The sequence below is a fragment of the Triturus cristatus genome, chromosome 4_1 (genome assembly GCF_964204655.1).
Source record: "Triturus cristatus chromosome 4_1, aTriCri1.1, whole genome shotgun sequence".
NCBI classification, from domain to species: Eukaryota; Metazoa; Chordata; class Amphibia; order Caudata; family Salamandridae; genus Triturus; species Triturus cristatus.
The window spans coordinates 1,042,895,996-1,042,916,346 of NC_140585.1; the positions used below are offsets into that span (position 1 = coordinate 1,042,895,996).

A 20,351-nucleotide genomic window follows, 5' to 3' on the forward strand; every position below is an offset into this window, starting at 1 on the left:
TACTGCCATCAATCTGATATTGCCCCCTGGGATCTCTCAATGTTCCACTAAGTGTCTGTTTGGCCCACTATATGGCATATGACGGTCTCCCAACACCAGCCCGGCTCACTTCTTCAACCTCGGCTTGGGTCCAGCCCGTGCTGTTGGTCACAAAAGGTGCAAACAAGAAAGAGGGGGAGGGGAGATGGCACACTTTCCCTGAAGACTCTGCTGCCTTTACCTTCGGGCTTATTGTGGTCAGGTCTCCTGATGCTGGTTTGCCTCCTGGGAGTAGTCCAATTCGACTCTTAGCCCCTACGTGATGCCACCATCGCGGCAGCTGTGCGACCTAGCTGTTCAGTGCGGCAAGGGGCAACGGTTCTGTGCGCAGATATGGTCCGTTAAGCAATAATAAGACGTCCTTTTTGCAGCACCACTGCTCTCCTCCGGGCTGTAGCACCTGTGTGTTGCCACCCCCCAGGGCCTCCCTAGTTGCGGCTACTTATCCAGTCTGTCCTCAATTAGGTTGATTTCTCCCCATCCAGGCATTCGCTGCAAAGCCGTTGCCTTTCCGGCGTCTTATTATCTTGGGGGAGGGGTGGATGAAAGAGGGGGGGCGTTCTCTGCACTCCCGCTGCCCCTACTGTCGATCTTGTGAAGACAGCAGATCGCTCCAGTGTGTCGGATCTATCTCCGCAGGTCCTCTGAGTTTCCTTCAATGATGGCGTCTGTCTCTCCGTGATGCAGGAAGATTCCGTGCTTTGCCGTTTCGTGTGCACACTACTCACTGATCATCGTGCTGCACCAGATGAGGCTGGAAGAAGCGGCGGAACGGACGTCCCTCCCGTCTTCGCTGCCTCACTCGTTCTTCTCCGCTGGGACCGATCACGTGTTCTCCCGGCTTGGCAGGCTGCCGTCACCGGTCACGGCCCTCGAGCTATTTCGCGGCCCAGAGTGGTCTCCGGAACGCCAACTTCTTACCGAGGCTTCACGAGGCGCCAGGGATCACAGGTACACCTCTATTTCCGTGCTTGTACGGATATTTGGACGGAAGTAAGGGGTTTTTAAATTACGAGTCGTGGGGTTATACTCTGATGCGGCCATCTTGGTTGCCGGTCAGCCATGCCCCCCTAAAACTACAACCTTGTTCACATTAAATGTATTACCCCAATACTTTAAATAAGCCCTTAAATCCTTAAGACTGCAACAATGTGCCACCCCTATTTATTTATGTCCAGTAGAGTACAGCATGCAGCATCATTCTGTGCCATGTTGTTTAGCACCATTCTTCTCTTTAAGTTCCTGTGTTAGTCCTGTTTAGCAAACCCCTAGTTCCAAATGGGTTTTTGAATGTCTGTGCTGGACCCCTAAAGTATGCTTTTAATACTTGTCCTGGCATGCTGAATTAGAAAGCTCTCACACTTTATGGAGGGGAGGGGAGTGGAGGGATTAGAACCAGGTTTTGGGGGTCTTTGGAGGGACCCTTTTTTGCTAGTTGCATTGTTTGTTAGGTGCCACCTTATCATTTGACAGCTGCTAATCAATCCTGAGCACTGTCTTGAGGAGCTTGACCCCAGGAAATGTGTTTGTAGGTCTTGATGAGTCAACACAGCCCTGGCTGCTAAGACTGGCAGGTTTATAGCCTGCCTCGTGTTCCTGCCTCCACGCATGTTTTCCTGCCATGTGTTATCAGGTTTCAGATTCTCCTTGGGAAGTTTGGGACAGGCCTGAAGTTTAGTTTTCTCACGACCCGACCCGTTGTCACTTTATAATTTTGACATCTGCTAATCATGACAGAGTCCCTGCATGGGAAGCTAGAAGCAGCTTCTTTGTTTGAAGTTTTTGACTTTGCGGCACCGGCCTTTGTGTTGGGGGTGCCTGATTTATATTCTGCTTGTCGTGTTATCCTGTTTCAGATGCTCCTTGGGAAGTTTGGGCCCCGTCCGGGCTTGGTTTTCTCCTCTTCTCAACCCTGCTCTGCTTACAGACCTTGACACTTTTTTCAATTTGACATCTACATGCCAGAGCCCTGCTTGGAAATCTGTCAGGAGGCATTTCAAATTGGCCTTGCTGCTTCAAAAAAAAAAAGACACTTCTTTTTATAAAAATAGCAACTCTGCGCAGCAAACCCCTGTGTTAGGCAGCTACGAAGCCATGGGGGTTGGGGAACTTGAGATGTCTGATTATTCACAGCTCCTCTTGCTGAGACCTCATCTGTCACAGCCCTGCAGGCACAGTTTTAAACAGGCCCAGGCATTTCCCTCTTACACGAAGACACTTTTGCACAGACACAGTTAGAGATAAAAACTTTTTTACATATACCCCAAATGCACTGGTAACACCCTAACACAGGCATCAACAAATGCTCGCACTTTAGCACAACCCATTTGACACCCCCCCCACATCAGTTCTGGGAAGGGCTGTCACATATACACATGTCATTTCTACATCTTTTCTGCGCCGTTTTAAGGGCGTGGGACCTGTCACTTTTAGTTTGAGGAAAGGTATCCCTACTTACTACTGAGGGTTTGTTGTTTTTTCACCCCTTCTTGAAGCCTCTGCATCTCCACTCTGCCTATTGCTGGAAGAATTAGCCCCCCTCCCCCTGAAATTTCTTCTTAGCCCCCCTAGGAAATTTGGCTGTAGTTGCGCCTCTGAAACTATCACTTATGTAATATGCACATCCATAGTGGGATTTTTCATCATCCATTTCGTATGAACATTTTCTGTCATTCCTATAATGATTATTGCACGTATTCTCATTTGCTATGACTAATAGTAAATTATTGTTCTTCTCTATTACTAATTAACGTGTTGTATTACTGCATTCTGAATCTTTTTGGGTAATCCTTTTTAGTTGGTTATGCGTTTGACTATAACTCAATAACTGAAGTTTGTTTTCCCAGATGGGTTCAGGAGATGGTGACTTTAGGATTGTTTTAGCTATTTCCTTGTTACTCTTATTTTCTGGTGCATATTTTTTTGCAGACTGTGTATCTGGATAAGCTGCAAGGGACCTTTGTTAACATTAGTACAGAAGATGGTCTGCTGAAAGCACAGTATCTTTATGCAGAGTCTTCTCTTCTGTCATCAACTGCTGGCGACATTGCTCTGGGCAGTGTACATGGTAAGACCAAAGAAAACAAAACTTGTTGGCTGGAGCTGGAAATGCCTCTTCTAAGTAGATTCTGTATTCATAATATGTAAATTACTGAAGCATTTGAGCAGCAGGAAGAAGCCTACAGAAGTCCTTGAAAGGCGTGGACTTGATATTATAATCAGGCTCTAAAATCATGCTCGGTGTTGCTAATGCTTTTGCTGTTGGGCAGGAGTAAGAAATTGGCGTTTTTGCTTAGGTGGGTATGTAAGGACCTCAGGTAATAACCACAGTCCTTGTTAGGGTAACTCACTTTACTTAATTAACCTCAGCTCAACCCCGTGGTAACTATGGGACAAAGCAGACAGGCTTACTAACAGGCAATGTGTAAAGTATGTATGCAGTACTAAAACCGTAATTAAGTCGAAATGCAAAGCTATAAAAATCCTAAAACAAATGACAAAATAGAGTCAGATGTAATAAACAAAATCACAGAAAATCCAAAGAGGTGAACTGGAGATATTAATTTGTAAAATGTTTAATTACAAATAGCATCAAGTACAAAGTGCGATGATATTCTATGTTTGTGGTAGAACAGAACCTAGGCGCAATTTGATTCTGAACGTGTTGGAACACAGGTCAGATACACTAACTAGGTTCATCCTGATCAAATATGTTACTTTCTGACAGCATTTGTCTTATTTGCATACAGTTCGAGCGTCAAAACAGGGCAATTACCACATAACAACAAGGTGTGCAGGTGATGACACTTCTTAGAGAATAGTACAAAGAGAACAACAATATATATGCTAACAGTATTAGCCTATGGTCCACATGCAGTCCATTAAGTAGGGCCACTAAAGAAACAGCGGTGAAAGTATCAATCGATGATCCAAGAACAAATCGAATAAATGGGGCATGTTGAAAGGCAAGTCGGCAGTCGCGAAAACGCAATCAATATATGCAATGAAACCAATCCTGAGGATAATTTTTTATTTAAAAAACTGTAAAGTAATAACCAACAAGTCTATTAAAGAAACAAGCAAAAACTGCGCTCACATACAACAGCAGAAGTTAGCACAGAGATTGGTAACCCAAAGGGGAACAACAGGGTTGTATTTGTGCGCGTCAAACTATGGATAATACACAAGCATCTCTGCAGCCACACTGTGCAGTAGGATGGGGTGAGTGGCGAACGGGAGAAGAGAAAGTGCGTGCCGCAGGAGACGTCAGGTGGGATGTCGGGCACTATTGCACCATCCCAGAATTTGTCTTGAAGTGCATCCCATGTAACTGAGATCGGGTAAAGGAAAAGGCCTCTTGTAGCTTGTTTTGTTCCTGTAGCTTGATGAGGTAGTCCGCCTTATGACCCTTGGAGTCCGCTTCTTTGTCCTGGATACAATAGAGAGAGCAGGTCAGTCCTCCAGGACTCTTCTCAGGTTGCAGACAGCAGGTTCAATCCTCTTCTGATTCAGAAGTGTTGTGAAGTGGGTGCCTGGAGATTCTACATTTATACCGGACGGCGGCGGCTGCTCCATAGGGGGCGTTGGAGCACCGCCCCACTCACTGCGAGCCACCGCTGGCCACACAAACACCACATATGTTATTTTTAGCTCTAGCTCATACATACTACATTTATTATTTCCCCTGTGTGGGTGTAACAGTGTACTTCCTTTATGGTGTAGTTTCGTCGAGCCGAAGTGGGGCCATAAAACTGAAATGTGCATGTTCCATTGGACAGGAGTCCTGACATGCGCATTCCACTTTTCTACACTGTCAGGGAGCCAGGGACTGCACAGACACAACCCCCATGACTCTGATGGAGGGTCAGTTTAACCTGCTCTGCGAAATCCCAGTGCTGCACACATGCTCTTTACTATCATAAAGAGCATGAGAGCAGTGTCTGGATTGGCTGGCACCATGGCTGCGTTGGCCCAGCATGCACATGGGCAGGCGGATGAGAATGTCCGAAAACGGTTACTTGCCGGGTAAGTACAATATTTTACTTTAAATTTTAAGAACTGTGTAAAATATCATATATTGCATGCAGGGCTATAAACTGCTTAATCTGTGCATCCAACAATTTAAATTTGTTAATTCACCTATGTGCTGTCAGGAAACACCTTGTTAGTTACTGGCTAAACCCTGAGACATCACATCATTACACTTTACTAACAAAACAAAGATCATGCCTATAAACATGGTTCTCAAGTTATCCTGTTAATATATAACAACTAGCTCCTTGAAGCATACAGCACTGTATTGTATTGCGCATTTTATTCTTTCACTGGAGTGAGTTTAATGTTTAATTCTTGTTTTACAGCGTGCGCCACCAGCACGTGCTGCATAAAACAGATGCTTTAGTAGAAGTGACCAACGATTAGTCCTCGCTGCACAATGGAAACCCTTCAGACTTGGAAACCGCAAATTGAGAAATATTACTCAAAGTTACACAAGGCACATTTTTTCATCTTTTTAAATCAGAGAATCAGTAAATGTAAATTGTAAAAAAAGAAAAGGGCTTGTTATGTATATTGTTTCCCGCTTGCCACTCTTTATCAGGCAATTAAGCTATAAGCTGGCATTTTCTTGACAGAGTGGGCCTGTATAGCCATACATTGTTTTACAGTAGAGCAGAATGAAGATGATTGTGGGTGCATAATTCATAAATCTTCTGCAGCTGCATGGCGGGCGGGAAGGGTAAACTGTAGGGCGTGTGCGTCACCTGCAAAATAATTCTCGTTCATTACGAGCATACGTCAGCTGTGAGCAAATGACCTGCCTTGTCTTTGTGTCTAGTCCCATGAGCGTCCATTACCTCACATTGTATCCCTCTTATTGCATACGGTAAACATGGGGTCACACTTGTGGCATTTGTTTATAGAGAGAGGGAAACGCTGGTTTTTTCAGGAGTAAATGGTGGAATGTCAATTTGTAATGACAGACTATTTGGAACAACAGATTTTTGAAAACACACTGGGAGTGACAGCAAAGATATCTGAGGCATGATGTATGCCAGTGCTGCTTGAAGATGATAAATGGGCCATATAAATACTGATTACGCCAAATTGCACCCTGTATCTTCCCCACTAGATGTGGCGCAGATGGTCTTTTATTTACCTACTAAAAGCAGTTGAGGGGAGCAAAACAATTCAGGATTATACCTTCAATATACACATGCTTTGAAGGACCACAGACTCCGAACTTCAGTTTGGTCGATTTATTATAAGGCCAAAAACAATTGGATGTAGACACAGCGAAGAATCAAAGTATACAGATATAAAAAGATCTATACTGAGCTGAGTCTACGAATATAGGTTATTCGGCACAAAAGGTATAAGATAGTAAGCTCCAAAATCAGAAAACAACAAAGAATAGATGCAGAGTCCAGGTCCCTTTTCATTAGGAAGAAATAAAATATCTTTCCCTACACTGCTCTGATGAAGGCCCGACCTAATGATCTTCCATTATTTCCCAAAGGTGTCCGCACGTGTTGACTTCCTAAGAAGTACTCACGTCAAATGGGTTGATGAGCTTAAGACTTGGAGCTTGCTCAAGGATGCTCCTTCTCCTCTGAAAGCTAGCAGAAGTCTGGATTCTCTGTCCCTGTGCATCATACAAAAACATGGGATTCAACTGATAATACGTCATCAAAACTTTTCATTGCAACTTTCAGTGTGGTGATTTTCCAGCCAGGGGCATGATGAACCTTCTTTGTTCGGATGGCCTTGGTTCCCAGATAGGCCAGGCACGGAAGGCATCCTCCCTTCTCGCCTTTCAGCCATCTTCAAAGACATTCTGGGTATCTCCTTCAATCTGAAAATAATTCGTTTGCATTCCGACACCTGCAGTAGGATGAGGACACTCTTGTTTTCGAACACAACATGTATTTAATTATTTATTTCTCGAGGGAGACCAAGGAGATGTGGAACTAAAAACAATCTATTTTGGGCCTAGATTCGGACAACTTAAACTAATCACAATTACATTATATGAATTCAATATCATCTTATACATTCAAGAATCTCAAAACATATTCGATCCTGCTTGAATAGATTCACTACGATTACATTTTACATGGTTCCACTAAAGACATATTAATAATCATAAAACACTGCAAACGATAAACTACGTGTGTGCATCTTAACCATGAATATAATGCACCCATACAATATAGAGTGCTGAAAGCGCTTTATCAGTTCCTCCCCCCTCTTATGACTAGTGTCATAACACCAACATTATTTTCTCTGACCGTTTTCTCCTTGTAGAAAAGACCAACCTAAACAGAAGATGTAGTTTGCCGTCCCTGTCTAACCCCTTAAGGTGCTGGTAATGACTGTCCTGCAGTCATAAAGCCGAACACGAAGGAGCCACATGGTTCCCTTCCAAGCTGCACTGCCAAACTAATCCAGTGAACCAAATTCATAATTAGCTCCTTATTTACTCCACTTTTCACTTCCTTTACTTCATTTATTTACCCTTGGTTTATTCAATCCATTTTACTCGTTTTTCTTGACCATTCGCATTTTTCACCAAATACGCAGGAGTATCAGATGTTCCACATGCCACGCTTTATTAAAAACCCCAATGCATTTCGGGACAACCCTTCATCAGGGGTATCTAGAAAAAAAGTCATTCAAAAACCATCAGTCGAATCTCAGTATCACATGTAATACAATGCATAAACTGAAAAACACTCATTTTAAATTCCAATAGTTTAAACACTTAAATGAATATATAATTTCAATACAATTACATTCTCCCGCCTAAATATCAACCAAAGTCAAATCACCACGTTACCCCCGCGCTATATATATCTCAGGTCACAGCGTTCAAGATTGCTTAATCCCTCATGACCCTGTATTCACCTCCAAAAGCTTCGTTTTGTCTCTGTGCCAGAATAACATCCAATTAAAGTGCACTCGTGCCCCCAAGCTTATTGATAGTAACTGCTATTATTTCACAAATTTCATACGAACTCCACACTGCTTACCGTGACATGTGCTTCACTAACTTATCAAAACCTTGTGCGGTGTCATTTCTTTTAAACGTTTTACCGTTTCTTTTTCTCCCTTATAAACCCCTACTTCCCCTCAGGTGATCTGTCACATGTCATAATATGCTTGCTAAAATGTGGACCGGATTTCAACTAATGCACTCACTATTTCGCGCTAATGCACTCCATGTCCCAGAATCCGTTGGAAATGTCTAAAACAAATCATCTATCATCCATCGCACTTTGCTTATCCTCCAACCTTTTAAACATGCATAACATTATATTAAATAAATTGTGCCTCGGGTATTCAACAATTCATTAAACATAATATGGGTAAAGTGGTACGATAACGAACATATCAATAGTGCCCACAATGTGTTCACATCATCTGCAAAATGATTAATTAAGTCCGTGTAATTGTACTCGTGCGTGGTAAAGAAACATCACTCCTGTGTAGTTCGTCTTGTATACAGATCTCTCTTTAATCACTACTTAGTATTCCATTTTCAGCCTGGGTGCAATCTCGCCGGTTCAGGATGGAAGGTTCATTCATAATATAGGACAACGGTGGTGAAATGCACTCCCGATTTATCCGATTCTCTTTTACATTTTTGTATTAATGTTTCTTCATTTCGCCTTGTAGAGGCGTGCATACTTGTTTAGCGCTCCGCCCAATCGCGCTGCAATCATAAAGCCGAACACGAAGGAGCCACATGGTTCCCTTCCAAGCTGCACTGCAGATGATGTGAACACATTGTGGGCACTATTGATATGTTCGTTATCATACCACTCTACCCATATTATGTTTAATGAATTGTTGAATACCCGAGGCACTATTTATTTAATATAATGTTATGCATGTTTAAAAGGTTGGAGGATAAGCAAAGTGCGATGGATGATAGATGATTTGTTTTAGACATTTCCAACGGATTCTGGGACATGGAGTGCATTAGCGCGAAATAGTGAGTGCATTAGTTGAAATCCGGTCCACATTTTAGCAAGCATATTATGACATGTGGCAGATCACCTGAGGGGAAGTAGGGGTTTATAAGGGAGAAAAAGAAACGGTAAAACGTTTAAAAGAAATCACACCGCACAAGGTTTTGATGAGTTAGTGAAGCACATGTCACGGTAAGCAGTGTGGAGTTCGTATGAAATTTGTGAAATAATAGCAGTTACTATCGATAAGCTTGGGGGCACGAGTTCACTTTAATTGGATGTTATTCTGGCACAGAGACAAAACGAAGCTTTTGGAGGTGATATGAGGGATTAAGCAATCTTTTTTTTATTTTTTTTTTTTTTTTTTGAAAACCTTTATTTCGAAATTCAGGACACAGCTATTCAGCCGACAGCCCGAAGGTTCGGCAGCATTGCAAGTTAGATACAGTGATGTGTCCCCAATACAGTTCAAAGAGTAATGCAAAGGTCCAATTTTAAATAAACACAGAAAAACACACAACAAACCCCAGCAAGGCAGAACATTGAAAGCCCATGGCGAAAGCCCCCAGGGGAGGCCGGACCCCACTCATCTACTAAGTATAAGACTGTGTGCGGAGGAAGAAGGGGAACAGCAGAGGCCCAGAACGGTTACTAAAACCAAACTGTGCTGGAAAGTAGGTCAGGGGGAAAGCTGTTCCTCGGGAGGTTCCAGTTCCGGGGCAAGACATATTCCCCCCCTGTATTGGTTCCACCGCCCCCAGATGGCATGCCACTTCCGGGGGCGACCTCTAGAGCAGTAGACCGTCTTCTCCCTAAACATGCTCCAATCCATGTTCTCCTTCCACGCGGTCAGTGTAGGGGGTCCCGAGGAGCCCCATAATCGCGCGATATCCCTTTTAGCTACCATGTTACCCAGAGTCACCCATTGGGTCTGCGCCTCATCGAGGTCAGTGGGCCCCCAGACGTTCAGGAGGCAGCACCGCGCCTCCGGCTGTACCACAATGCCCGTCACCTCCCCCATAACTGCATGGACTCTCCTCCAGAACTCCACAATGACACCACATTCCCAAATGATGTGCAGGAAAGTACCCACCATACCACATCCCCTTCTGCACAGGCCGTCCTCCGAGAATCCCATATGGACCAGCCTTGGCCCCGTCACATACACCCGGTGCAGTATTTTAAGCTGCACCAGCCTCAGACGTGACGGGATCGCAACCTCCTTAGGCGAAGAAACCGCTGACTGCCAGTCCTCATTATCCAACTCAAGGCCATCCCTGGTCCACTGTTCTCTCAGCCCCAATAGCAAGTCTGCCCGGACGTTTATCAACTTCTTATATATGAGCGAAATCGTGCTCTCGGGCATATGACCATCAAGGACTCGGTCCTCAAGGGGAGAGGACTCCGGCACCTTCTCACCCTCCACGAGGACTGATCGGAGGGCGTGACGCAGCTGGATATACCTAAAATACTCTGAGGGCCCTAGCTCAAACTCAGTCTGCAACTCCTCGAAGGACTTCACCCTCCCCTTATGCAGCACATCTCCCACCTTGGATATACCTATCAGATCCCACTTATCAAAGCCCTTCGTATGCCAGAGTCTTCCCAATCTTTCCGATTCAAACAATGGGGTAGCGAGGGTTAGCCTATCCTTCCAGCCCAGCGAGTCGGTCGCCATCTTCCATACGCGCACCGCCACACCTGTGGGCCCCGTGAGGGACGAGTCTAAGGACCGCGAATACAACGCCCTGTAGTAGTTGCCGCCGCGCAGCAGCCACCTATCCATGGCATACCCAGGGCTGAGGGCAGGGCCATAAAACCCGTGGTTGATCGCGCTCAGCTGCGTGGCCCAATAGTACCGTCGGATGTCCGGGAGCGCAATGCCCCCATCGTACCATGGGAGCGTCAACTTTGAAATAGCTATTCGCGGCCGCCCATCCCACAGCAACGTCCGTTGGAGGCCTTCGACCTCCCGAAAGTATTTGGCCGGTACCCAGTCCAAGGTGTTCTGGAGGGCGTAGAGGAAACGGGGAAGAGACATCATTTTGAACAGGGCCGCACGCCCAACAAGGGAGAGCGGCAGCCTCCGCCAACCTTCAACATCTCGCCTCAAGCGTGCCAAGGGGGGGAGCAGATTCCTCTCATAGCGCACAGCAGGATCCATGGATATAAAAATCCCCAAATACACGAAGCCCTGCTGGGCAACCTGTATCGAACATGTTCTAGGGATCGGTGGGACCTCGCCACTAAGAACGTACAAGTACGATTTGCCCCAATTAATCACAAGCCCCGAGTTCCTGCCGAACGATGCGAGTACGTCACAGACCACTATAAGTGACTTCTTAGGTGAGGCAAGATACAGCAGGATATCATCGGCATAAAGCGAAATACGGTCCTCGTGATCAGGCGACCACCGAAGGCCCCGTATATCCGGGTGCCAACGTATCCACGCAGCCAACGGTTCGAGGGCGAGGGCGAACAACAGAGGCGACAGGGGGCAGCCCTGCCGAGTACCCCTACCAAGCTGAAACGGAGTAGATGCCCGACCATTCACCACAACATTCGCTAGTGGCCCCTCGTACAGCAACCGAACCCAACTCACAAACCCGCGACCGAAACCAAACTTGGCCAGCACGGCCCATAAATATGCCCACTCCACCGTGTCAAAGGCCATCGTGGCATCAAGAGATGCCACAACAGCCGGTTCACGCAGCGTGTCCGCCCTGGCGATGACGCCATGTAGCCGCCTAAGGTTCAATGCTGTGTTTCGGTGCGGGATAAAGCCAGATTGGTCCGGATGGACCAAATCGCCAAGTACCCTAATCAAACGGGTAGCCAGGAGTTTGGCCAGAATTTTCGGCTCAGCGTTGAGGAGTGAAATGGGCCGATAGGAGGCGCATCTATCTCGGGGTTTACCCTCTTTATGTATGACCACGATCGACGCCAGCCGCTGATCCAACGGAAGGATCCCATCCCCCCGCGCCTCCAAAAACATGGCGCGCAGGTGAGAGGCGACCCTATCCGGGAACAATTTGTACAGGTCGATCGGCAGTCCGTTCGGTCCAGAGGCCTTACCCGAGTTCAACGCGCGAATCGCCCCCGCCACCTCGTCAATCGTGATGTCACCATCCAAATCGTCCCTATCTATGTCAGAGAGGCAGGGCAACTCGATATCACGGAGGAGATCAGACGAGTCCTCGGGCGGCCTGTCCGACACAGAGGAATAAACCCTATGAAAATACTCCGCGAAACACTCCACAATCCCCTCAGGTTCCACAATCGCCTCTCCCCCCTCTCCAATCAACTCTGGCACCACTCTATTGACCCGTTCTTTCCTGTCCAACCACGCCAGGAGTTTCCCTGCCTTATCCCCAACGTCATAAAGGCGGCCCTGTTGTTCCCTGCTGAGGGTCTTGGCGGCGTTCGTCACCAGGTCCCTATACTCCGCCTGCTTCAGGCAAAGCTCATGCAATGAGGACTCTGTAACATCATCCTCCATATCCCCCTCAAGGGCCGCAATCTCCTCCTCCACTTGCCGCACCTCGCAATCCCTCCGGTTTTTGGCAGCCACCACCAGGGAGAGGGCCTCCCCCCGAAGCACGGTCTTAAAAGCTTCCCACAGCGACACCGCCGAGTCCACGGTTCCCAGATTGTCCTTAAAGTAATTATCTACCTTCTTTACCAGGGCGCTGCGCATCTTGGGGTCTCGGAAATACCATGGGTTGATGGGGGCCACCCTCCCTCCTCCCTCCCGACCTAGATCCAGCCGGATCCACACTGGCGAGTGATCAGAGATACCACGTGCCCTGTGCCTCGCCTCGGATATCAACGAGGCATGTGCGGCCAGAATGAGCAGGTAGTCAATCCTGGAGAGGCTACCATGCGCCCCGGAGTGAAACGTGTATTGACTCTGTGTGGGGTGCCGGAGCCTCCAGCAGTATATCAGACCAAACGTATCCAGGAAGTCTGGAAGCCATTTCTGAGCCCCCCCTGTGTCCCTGGGCGGGTATCTATCCAACAGTCCGGAACCCACAGCGTTGAAATCCCCTCCCACTACCAGCATTCCCCCCGGGAGAGTCAGCAAAGCCCTGCCCAGTTCAGCAAATGTGGAGGCCTGCAGGGCCGGCGGGACATAAACCGAAACCAAAACCAAAGTCCTTCCTTCCCACCTCCCCGCCACCGCCACAAACCTCCCCCTATCGTCAACAATGGTGGAGTCCACCTCAAAAGGCAACGATGCTCTAACGAGGATGCCCACACCCCTGGACCCAGAAGAGAATCCCGAGTGTGCAATGAATTTATACCCCTTCCTATTCAGGGCATAGCGCGTATTGCCTATGAGATGCGTCTCCTGCAGCAGGACAACGTCTGGCATTGAACGTTTCAGAAATTGCAAAACAATCCCCCTCTTGATGCGATCCCCTAAACCATTAACATTCCAGCTTATAACACTTAAGCCTCTACCCCCCCATCCTCAAACGGAAAGAGGCCCACCCCACACCCGAGGCGCCACCATGGAACAGTCCTGAGGATAATCATCATGCCTTGCAGAAATAAACCCCCCAACAACAAACTCAAAATCCCCATACCTCCCCCCACCCTGCACCCCTGCTGCAGCTTAAAAAGCCCCCCCAACTTGCAGTGTGCCTGTCGCCCTACAAAAACAAAAATCTACAAAAAGTACCCTAAGGGAGGAAAAGAGCACCCCTCGTCCTCCCGCAACCCTCCACAGTTACTGCACTCTGTTCAAATCTTCAAGTATGGTCAAATCAAGTCAGGCCGGCTTTGAGATTTCAGCCCTGTCCATCCCGGCCACTGTCTCCATGCTCGGCTGTGTCGTCCCCGGTCCGTCGCCGGGGCAAAGCGTCCAGCCATTCGTCGGCCATAACAGGAGAGTCAAAAAAGAATGTCCGATCTTCATGCACCACCCGTAGTCTGGCGGGGAAAAGCATGGCATACTTCAGGTCCATTTCCCGAAGTCTCCGCTTCACCCCCAGGAAGCTCTGTCTCTGTCTCTGCACCTGCTGGGTGAAGTCCGGATAAAAATTCACCGACGCATTCTGGAAGGGGACTGGGCCCGTCACCCTCGAAGCTTGCAGGATAGCGTCCCGATCTCGAAAATGAAAGAGCCGGGCGACAATCGGCCGCGGCGGGGCACCCGCCTTGGGCCGTCCGCCCGGCACCCTATGGGCCCTTTCCACCGCAAAAAACTTTCCCAGGCCCTTAGGCTTCAGATGATTGAGGACCAAATCTTCCACAAGCAGGTCCGTCGAAGCCTCATCCGAGGACTCCGGGACCCCGATGACGCGCACGTTGTTGCGCCTGGACCGGCTCTCGAAGTCCTCCAGCCGGCGGGCGGCGAGGTCACTCTCGGCCCTCAGCTTCCGGACCTCGTTCTGCAAATCCGCAACATCATCAGTGAGGCCCGTGGTCTTGTGGTCCAGGTCCTTAACGCGTTCGTTTGTCTTGCCCAGGTCCGAGCGGATCAAGTTGACATCCACCAGGATGGCATCCACCTTATGCGCCAGGGCCTCGAATTGCCTCCCCATCGAGGTCTGCATCCCATCAAGCGCGCCCATGACATCCTGCAGGGAGAGCTCCGGTGTCCCAGGCGAGTCCTCCTTCTAGGCATCCGGCGCCTGGCTCGATCCACTCGGCGATGTCTTCAGGAGGGCGTAGCGGTCCATACTGTTGACTTGGGAATACGTTCCCCGCCTGGTGGACTTAGTCTTCAGCCGGTCCCCTTCTGCTTTGCCCGACATAATGGACTCCAGGCAGTCCAATGCAGTGAAGACCGTTCCCTCTCAGAGAGAGGAATAAGGAGTGAGCAGGTCCGCCTCGTGCTGCCAGAGTAGCCCGCCGAGCGTCCTTGGGGTTATAAAGCCACCCAGAGCTCTACAGTGTCCGGGCAGACAAAGGGAACGAAATCGAAAGTGAAAGAGCGAGGGCCTCCGTCCGACAGTTCACACCTCACCAGGCCGTTGTTGATCAACTAGGAGTCGGGCATCCTGCCAACTCTAGCCCCTGGCATCTCCGGGAGTTAGGCCGCAATCTTTCGCCAGTCATAAGTCCGGTTCCCGATGGGCGATCCGACCGCGGGTAGCATCAATCGCCTCCCTGACAACTCAGCAACACGGTGCCATGCATACCAGCAGGATTAGAGACAGGATAGTCGACGGAGGGCGCGAGGGTCTCGGGAGCTCTAAGCTCACGCGGCCATCTTGGTCAAGCGCTAGGCTCCTCCCTGGATTAAGCAATCTTGAACGCTGTGACCTGAGATATATATATAGCGCGGGGGTAACGTGGTGATTAGACTTTGGTTGATATTTAGGCGGGAGAATGTAATTGTATTGAAATTATATATTCATTTAAGTGTTTAAACTATTGGAATTTAAAATGAGTGTTTTTTAGTTTATGCATTGTATTACATGTGATACTGAGATTCGACTGATGGTTTTTTAATGACTTTTTTCTAGATACCCCTGATGAAGGGTTGTCCCGAAATGCATTGGGTTTTTTAATAAAGCGTGGCATGTGGAACATCTGATACTCCTGCGTATTTTGTGAAAAATGCGAATGGTCAAGATAAACGAGTAAAATGGATTGAATAAACCAAGGGTAAATAAATGAAGTAAAGGAAGTGAAAGTGGAGTAAATAAGGAGCTAATTATGAATTTGGTTCATTGGATTCGTTTGGCAGTGCAGCTTGGAAGGGAACCATGTGGCTCCTTCGTGTTCGGCTTTATGATTGCAGCGCGATTGGGCGGAGCGCTAAACAAGTATGCACGCCTCTGCAAGGCAAAATGAAGAAACATTAATACAAAAATGAAAAAGAGAATCGGATAAATCGGGAGTGCATTTCACCACCTTTGTCCTATATTATGTCCTGCAGTCATTCCATTTGCTGTTCTCGCTTTTTCAGGACATTTACCTGATGTCTGGCCTTTAGCCATTTGTATGCTCTGATGGCTCCCAGTAAGACAATTATACAAATGACAGCTATTATGAGTTTCAAGATGTATCCCATTATTCCTTGCCCCAAACTGCCAAACCAGCTCCCAATCTTTCTAAATCCCTTTCTAATTTGGTCCCAGAGTCCTTCAGCAGCCAAATTGCGTAACTCTTGATGTATATCGGAGATATTATTGATATATTTCCTTGTATCCCGACTATTGTCAGGTATATAAGTGCAGCACTGTTGAACTCTCAATAATTTACAGACTCCTCCGGCTTTTGCTAATAAGACATCTAAAGCAAGACGATTTTGAAGAAGCATAGCCCTTATCGAGACCATCTCCCCATCAACTAATAATAGAATTTGGGCCGTATTCACAGAGAGCTTATCTACTAATGTTGCTAACTTTCTGATCTTCACATCATTCAAAATCACACCCAAACTGGGTATCATACCTCCAAACACATCACCAATGATTTCTCCAGCACTCACACCACATTTTCCTCTATGGGGTCCCTTCCCTTCCAAGGGCCATAAATCATCCACATGGAAGATTTTGGGAAAAACAACAGCTAAATAACATGTATCATACCAATTCTTGGGCAACTTCACATAGGCATTCTTCCCACACACAAAATACATAATGGGCACTATGGTTAATTATCCAATAGTGCTTTTCTAATGGATTCTTCAATCAGAAAAATGTGTTCACAATCCCTCTCTCCCACGAAAATCTTGTCATAATATGTGGGCGGGTGTCTAATGCACAGCTTCCCTCTCTGCTGGAAGTCTAAAGCTATTGGTCCAGAACTCCCTTTTGCCTTGTGATCTAATTCCTCTTTGGTCCATGGAATAACTTTATGCTTAGGATCTGGTCTAAATAATGTCTGCCTATGCCGATCTTCTATCTGATCTTTGAATTTCTTTTCAATGTCTGTTAACATGCAGGTCAAATTATGTCGGTGGGCATAAGATGTGTCTAAAGTAATAGTAGGCACAAAATATGTAGACATTCGCTCTACCTGTTTATAGTAATCCTATTTGTTCATGTACTTAAGAACTGGGACTTCAGAGAGTACCACATCATAATTTGAGAAATAGTACTCAAAGTGTGCCTTGCTATAAAACATGCTCAACAACACACTACATGTAATGCCATAAGTCAAAGACAAATGATGGTATCGAATACCTTCTTCTATTGATGCAGGTAGTTGCATACACACAACAATCTTTCGCTTCCATGGTGTTCACATACTCATACAGTAAGCGAGCATATGCATTCAACGTGAAATCACCTTTTGACAGATCTACATGTATTCTACGACTAGTTTCCTTGATTATTTCTTTATCTTTTATGGATAGACCCTCTTCTGAATCTGAGCGGGGTGTGGTAAATGTAGTGTGTTCCCCATTCTTTTCAGTATCGTGAGACCCAACCAAAGAGGCAACAACCACCACAGTTATAACAATAAGCACTACTACAATAAGGGTACCAATTATGCCTTTTTGTTGGCGTCCTGATGGTTCGGAAGCCATGTTTCCCATTGGTCGATTGTGAAGCACAAAGAAAACGATAAAGTCTCTTCTTTCACTGTACTTCGCTTATGCTATTGTTCACAATGTCTCTTTTCAATTTGCCTTTTCCCTCGGATTATTGCAATATTCAGTCCAATAATACTAAACCTATTGAAGAGATGTAGTCAACCTTAATGTTTGGTTATTCTTCTTTGTGAAAGTCCCTAATTTTAAGTCTTCTTCCACTTGGGCCTAGGCTATCTTCTTTCTAAAGCCAATTTTGTGTTCTTCGGTCACAGCTCAAGCTTCATCTGTAATGATATTCGAACCAAGTATGGTAAGAACAAGTTGCAAAATTTCTGCATGGATTTCTCCCAATTTGTGTGCAGTCAGCTATCGACCAAATGAAGGGAAAACAACCTGATTGAGGGTCAAAAATCGCAAACCACTAAGTCTTGGTGGATTAGGGACTGTCAGCGTTAGAGTTCCAAAAGCTTCTACTCCGGGGACAAGTAATTGAATGTCAATCGAGAGGGTGTCCCCTCTGTAGCTCACTGTTCCAGTCCCCAATCTCCCGGAATTCCTCTGTCTCTGCATCTGCAACCAGATACGTCCACTCAGGAGATGCGTACTTTTGAGATGGTATCCTCTTAGTTCTTGATTGTCTCAGACCATCCGATCCTTCTTCTGTTTCACTTTGATTAGATTCAGACGTTTCAGGAATTGGAGCAAGATTTTTCTCAGATGCAAGCCTTATATTCAGCCTTTCCTTTCTTGCCGGCGACTACTCTGCTCTAGCATCTGCTCTCCTCACTTACTCTTGGTCTGTGCCTTTTGCGCTAGGCCGTTCATCCAGATCTGGTTCAATGTGCACATCTGCAATCTCATTGATTTCAGGTTCTATATTGAACTCCGGAGTAGTTTGCTTTCTTCTTTCCAGCTCAGTTGACTGTTCAGCGGCATCAGCACCATTCATGATTTGATCTGATTCTTCGCTTTGAGTTGCATTTTCAGTTGTTCTTCTTGGAACAAGAGAAGTAGTTTCCTCCACGGGCTCTGGAACTTGGCGAGTATGGGAAGCGTGGATCCAGTTTGGTAATCCCCCACACTTAGCGGCTGTACTCGTGACCAATATCACCTTACATGGCCCTCTCCAACGAGCATCAAGCCAACTCTTCCTCACGTGCTTGCGGACCAGTACCCTGTCACCAGGATTGAGGTCATGCAGCAAGTCTCTCAAGGTGGATGCAGTCGCAGCTTGGACCTGGTGAGATACAGAATTAACCACATCAGCCAGTCCTCTACAATAATCCTTCACCAGATCATCTGTAATGTTTATCAATGCCGTAGCTGGTACCATAGGCAATTGCATAGCTCTTCCAGTTAATACCTCATAGGGGGGAGAGCCCTATCCTCCTGTCAGGAGTGCTACGCAGACTCATTAAGACCAGTGGCAACGCATCTGGCCATTTCAGTGCAGTCGACAAACAAACCTTAGCCACTCTCATCTTGATTGTGCCGTTCATCTGCTCCACAAGACCAGATGCTTCAGGCCTGTAGCTACAATGCAACCTCTGGTCAATATTCAAAGCGGCAAATCCATACCTCGGCATCCGTTCCCTCAATAGCAGCTTTGCCACTGTAAGGCTATCACAGCGCCTCGTTGGATAAGCCTCCACCCAACGTGAAAAGATGCACAGTACCACCAAAACATATCTCAGCCTGTTACATCTGGGCATTTCAATAAAGTCCAATTGTATCCTATTGAAAGGGCCTCCTGATCTCCCAATGTGACTCATTGCTACCACAGTTTTCTTTCCAACATTCATTTGCTGACATGTAACACACCTGTGACACACTTCTTCAGCATGCACACGAACCACGTTTGCCTGAACACTCGCACCATGGCATCTCTTCCTAAATGAACTGCTCCGTGAATTTGTCTTGCCATCTGGCGCAATTGGGTAATACTGCTCTGTCATCGGTTGACACCCAAATGCCATCCTCTCTCTTTTCACAGTCTCCTCTGACCCATGAAGCCGCTTCTTCCTCGGAGACCTCATCCTGCAACCGCTTCACCTCATCCCAAGTATCAGCTACAGCCAACATCATGCTGAGCTCGGTCTCTTCTGTGCTCTCTCCTATTCTCCATTGAAAACACAAGCATGTATAGCACAAAAACGAGCTACTTCGTCTGCATAATTGTTTCCCTTCGTAACAAAGTCCTCTCCCCTCCCATGAGCAGCACATTGGACTACTGCAATCTCTTTGGGTTTCTGCAAGGCGTCCAAAAGCTGGCGCACATATTCTCTGTTATGGATAGGGGACCCAGAGGACGTTAGAAATCCTCTCTGTGAGCATAACTGACCGAAATCGTGAACTACTCCAAACCCGTATTGGCTGTCCGTATAGATTGTCACTCGGACTCCATTTGAGATGGTACAGGCAAGTATTAGAGCAATAGTTTCGGCTACCTGAGCAGAGTATACTCTATTCAAACAGGCAGCTTTCACGACTACCATGATGGTGCACACAGCAAACGCTGCTCTCAAATACTCTTCATTGTCTCTGAGACATGAACCATCAACAAAAAGGATCAAATAAGATTCGAGCAAAGGTTCATCAACAATGTCAGGTCTGGGTTTGGTAGATAGCTCAGTGACATCGAGGCAGTCATGCTCTTCACAATCCTCATCTCCTTGCTGTAGCAGGGTTTAAGGTAGTACAACGTTTCACTGTGACATTCTCCGAAGCCAAAATAACCTGCTCATACTTAGTCAGTCTGTTATTTGTCAGATACTGGGTCTTTGTTATCAACAGTTCTAGTGAATGTGGCACATAAACAATAAGTGGATGACCCATCACTATGC

The 20,351-nt window shown here is 46.7% G+C and overlaps 1 protein-coding gene across 3 annotated transcripts in view; it reads left to right on the forward strand.

The window, feature by feature from the left end:
• Positions 1 to 20,351, forward strand: part of FAM185A (family with sequence similarity 185 member A) — a 244,251-nt gene that overhangs the window by 100,903 nt on the left and 122,997 nt on the right. For all 3 annotated transcript variants that reach the window (XM_085654017.1, XM_085654019.1, XM_085654018.1), the window contains exon 4: positions 2,968 to 3,106. In XM_085654017.1, the coding sequence (XP_085510143.1) occupies positions 2,968 to 3,106 (139 nt within the window). The remainder of the gene's footprint in view (positions 1 to 2,967; positions 3,107 to 20,351) is intronic.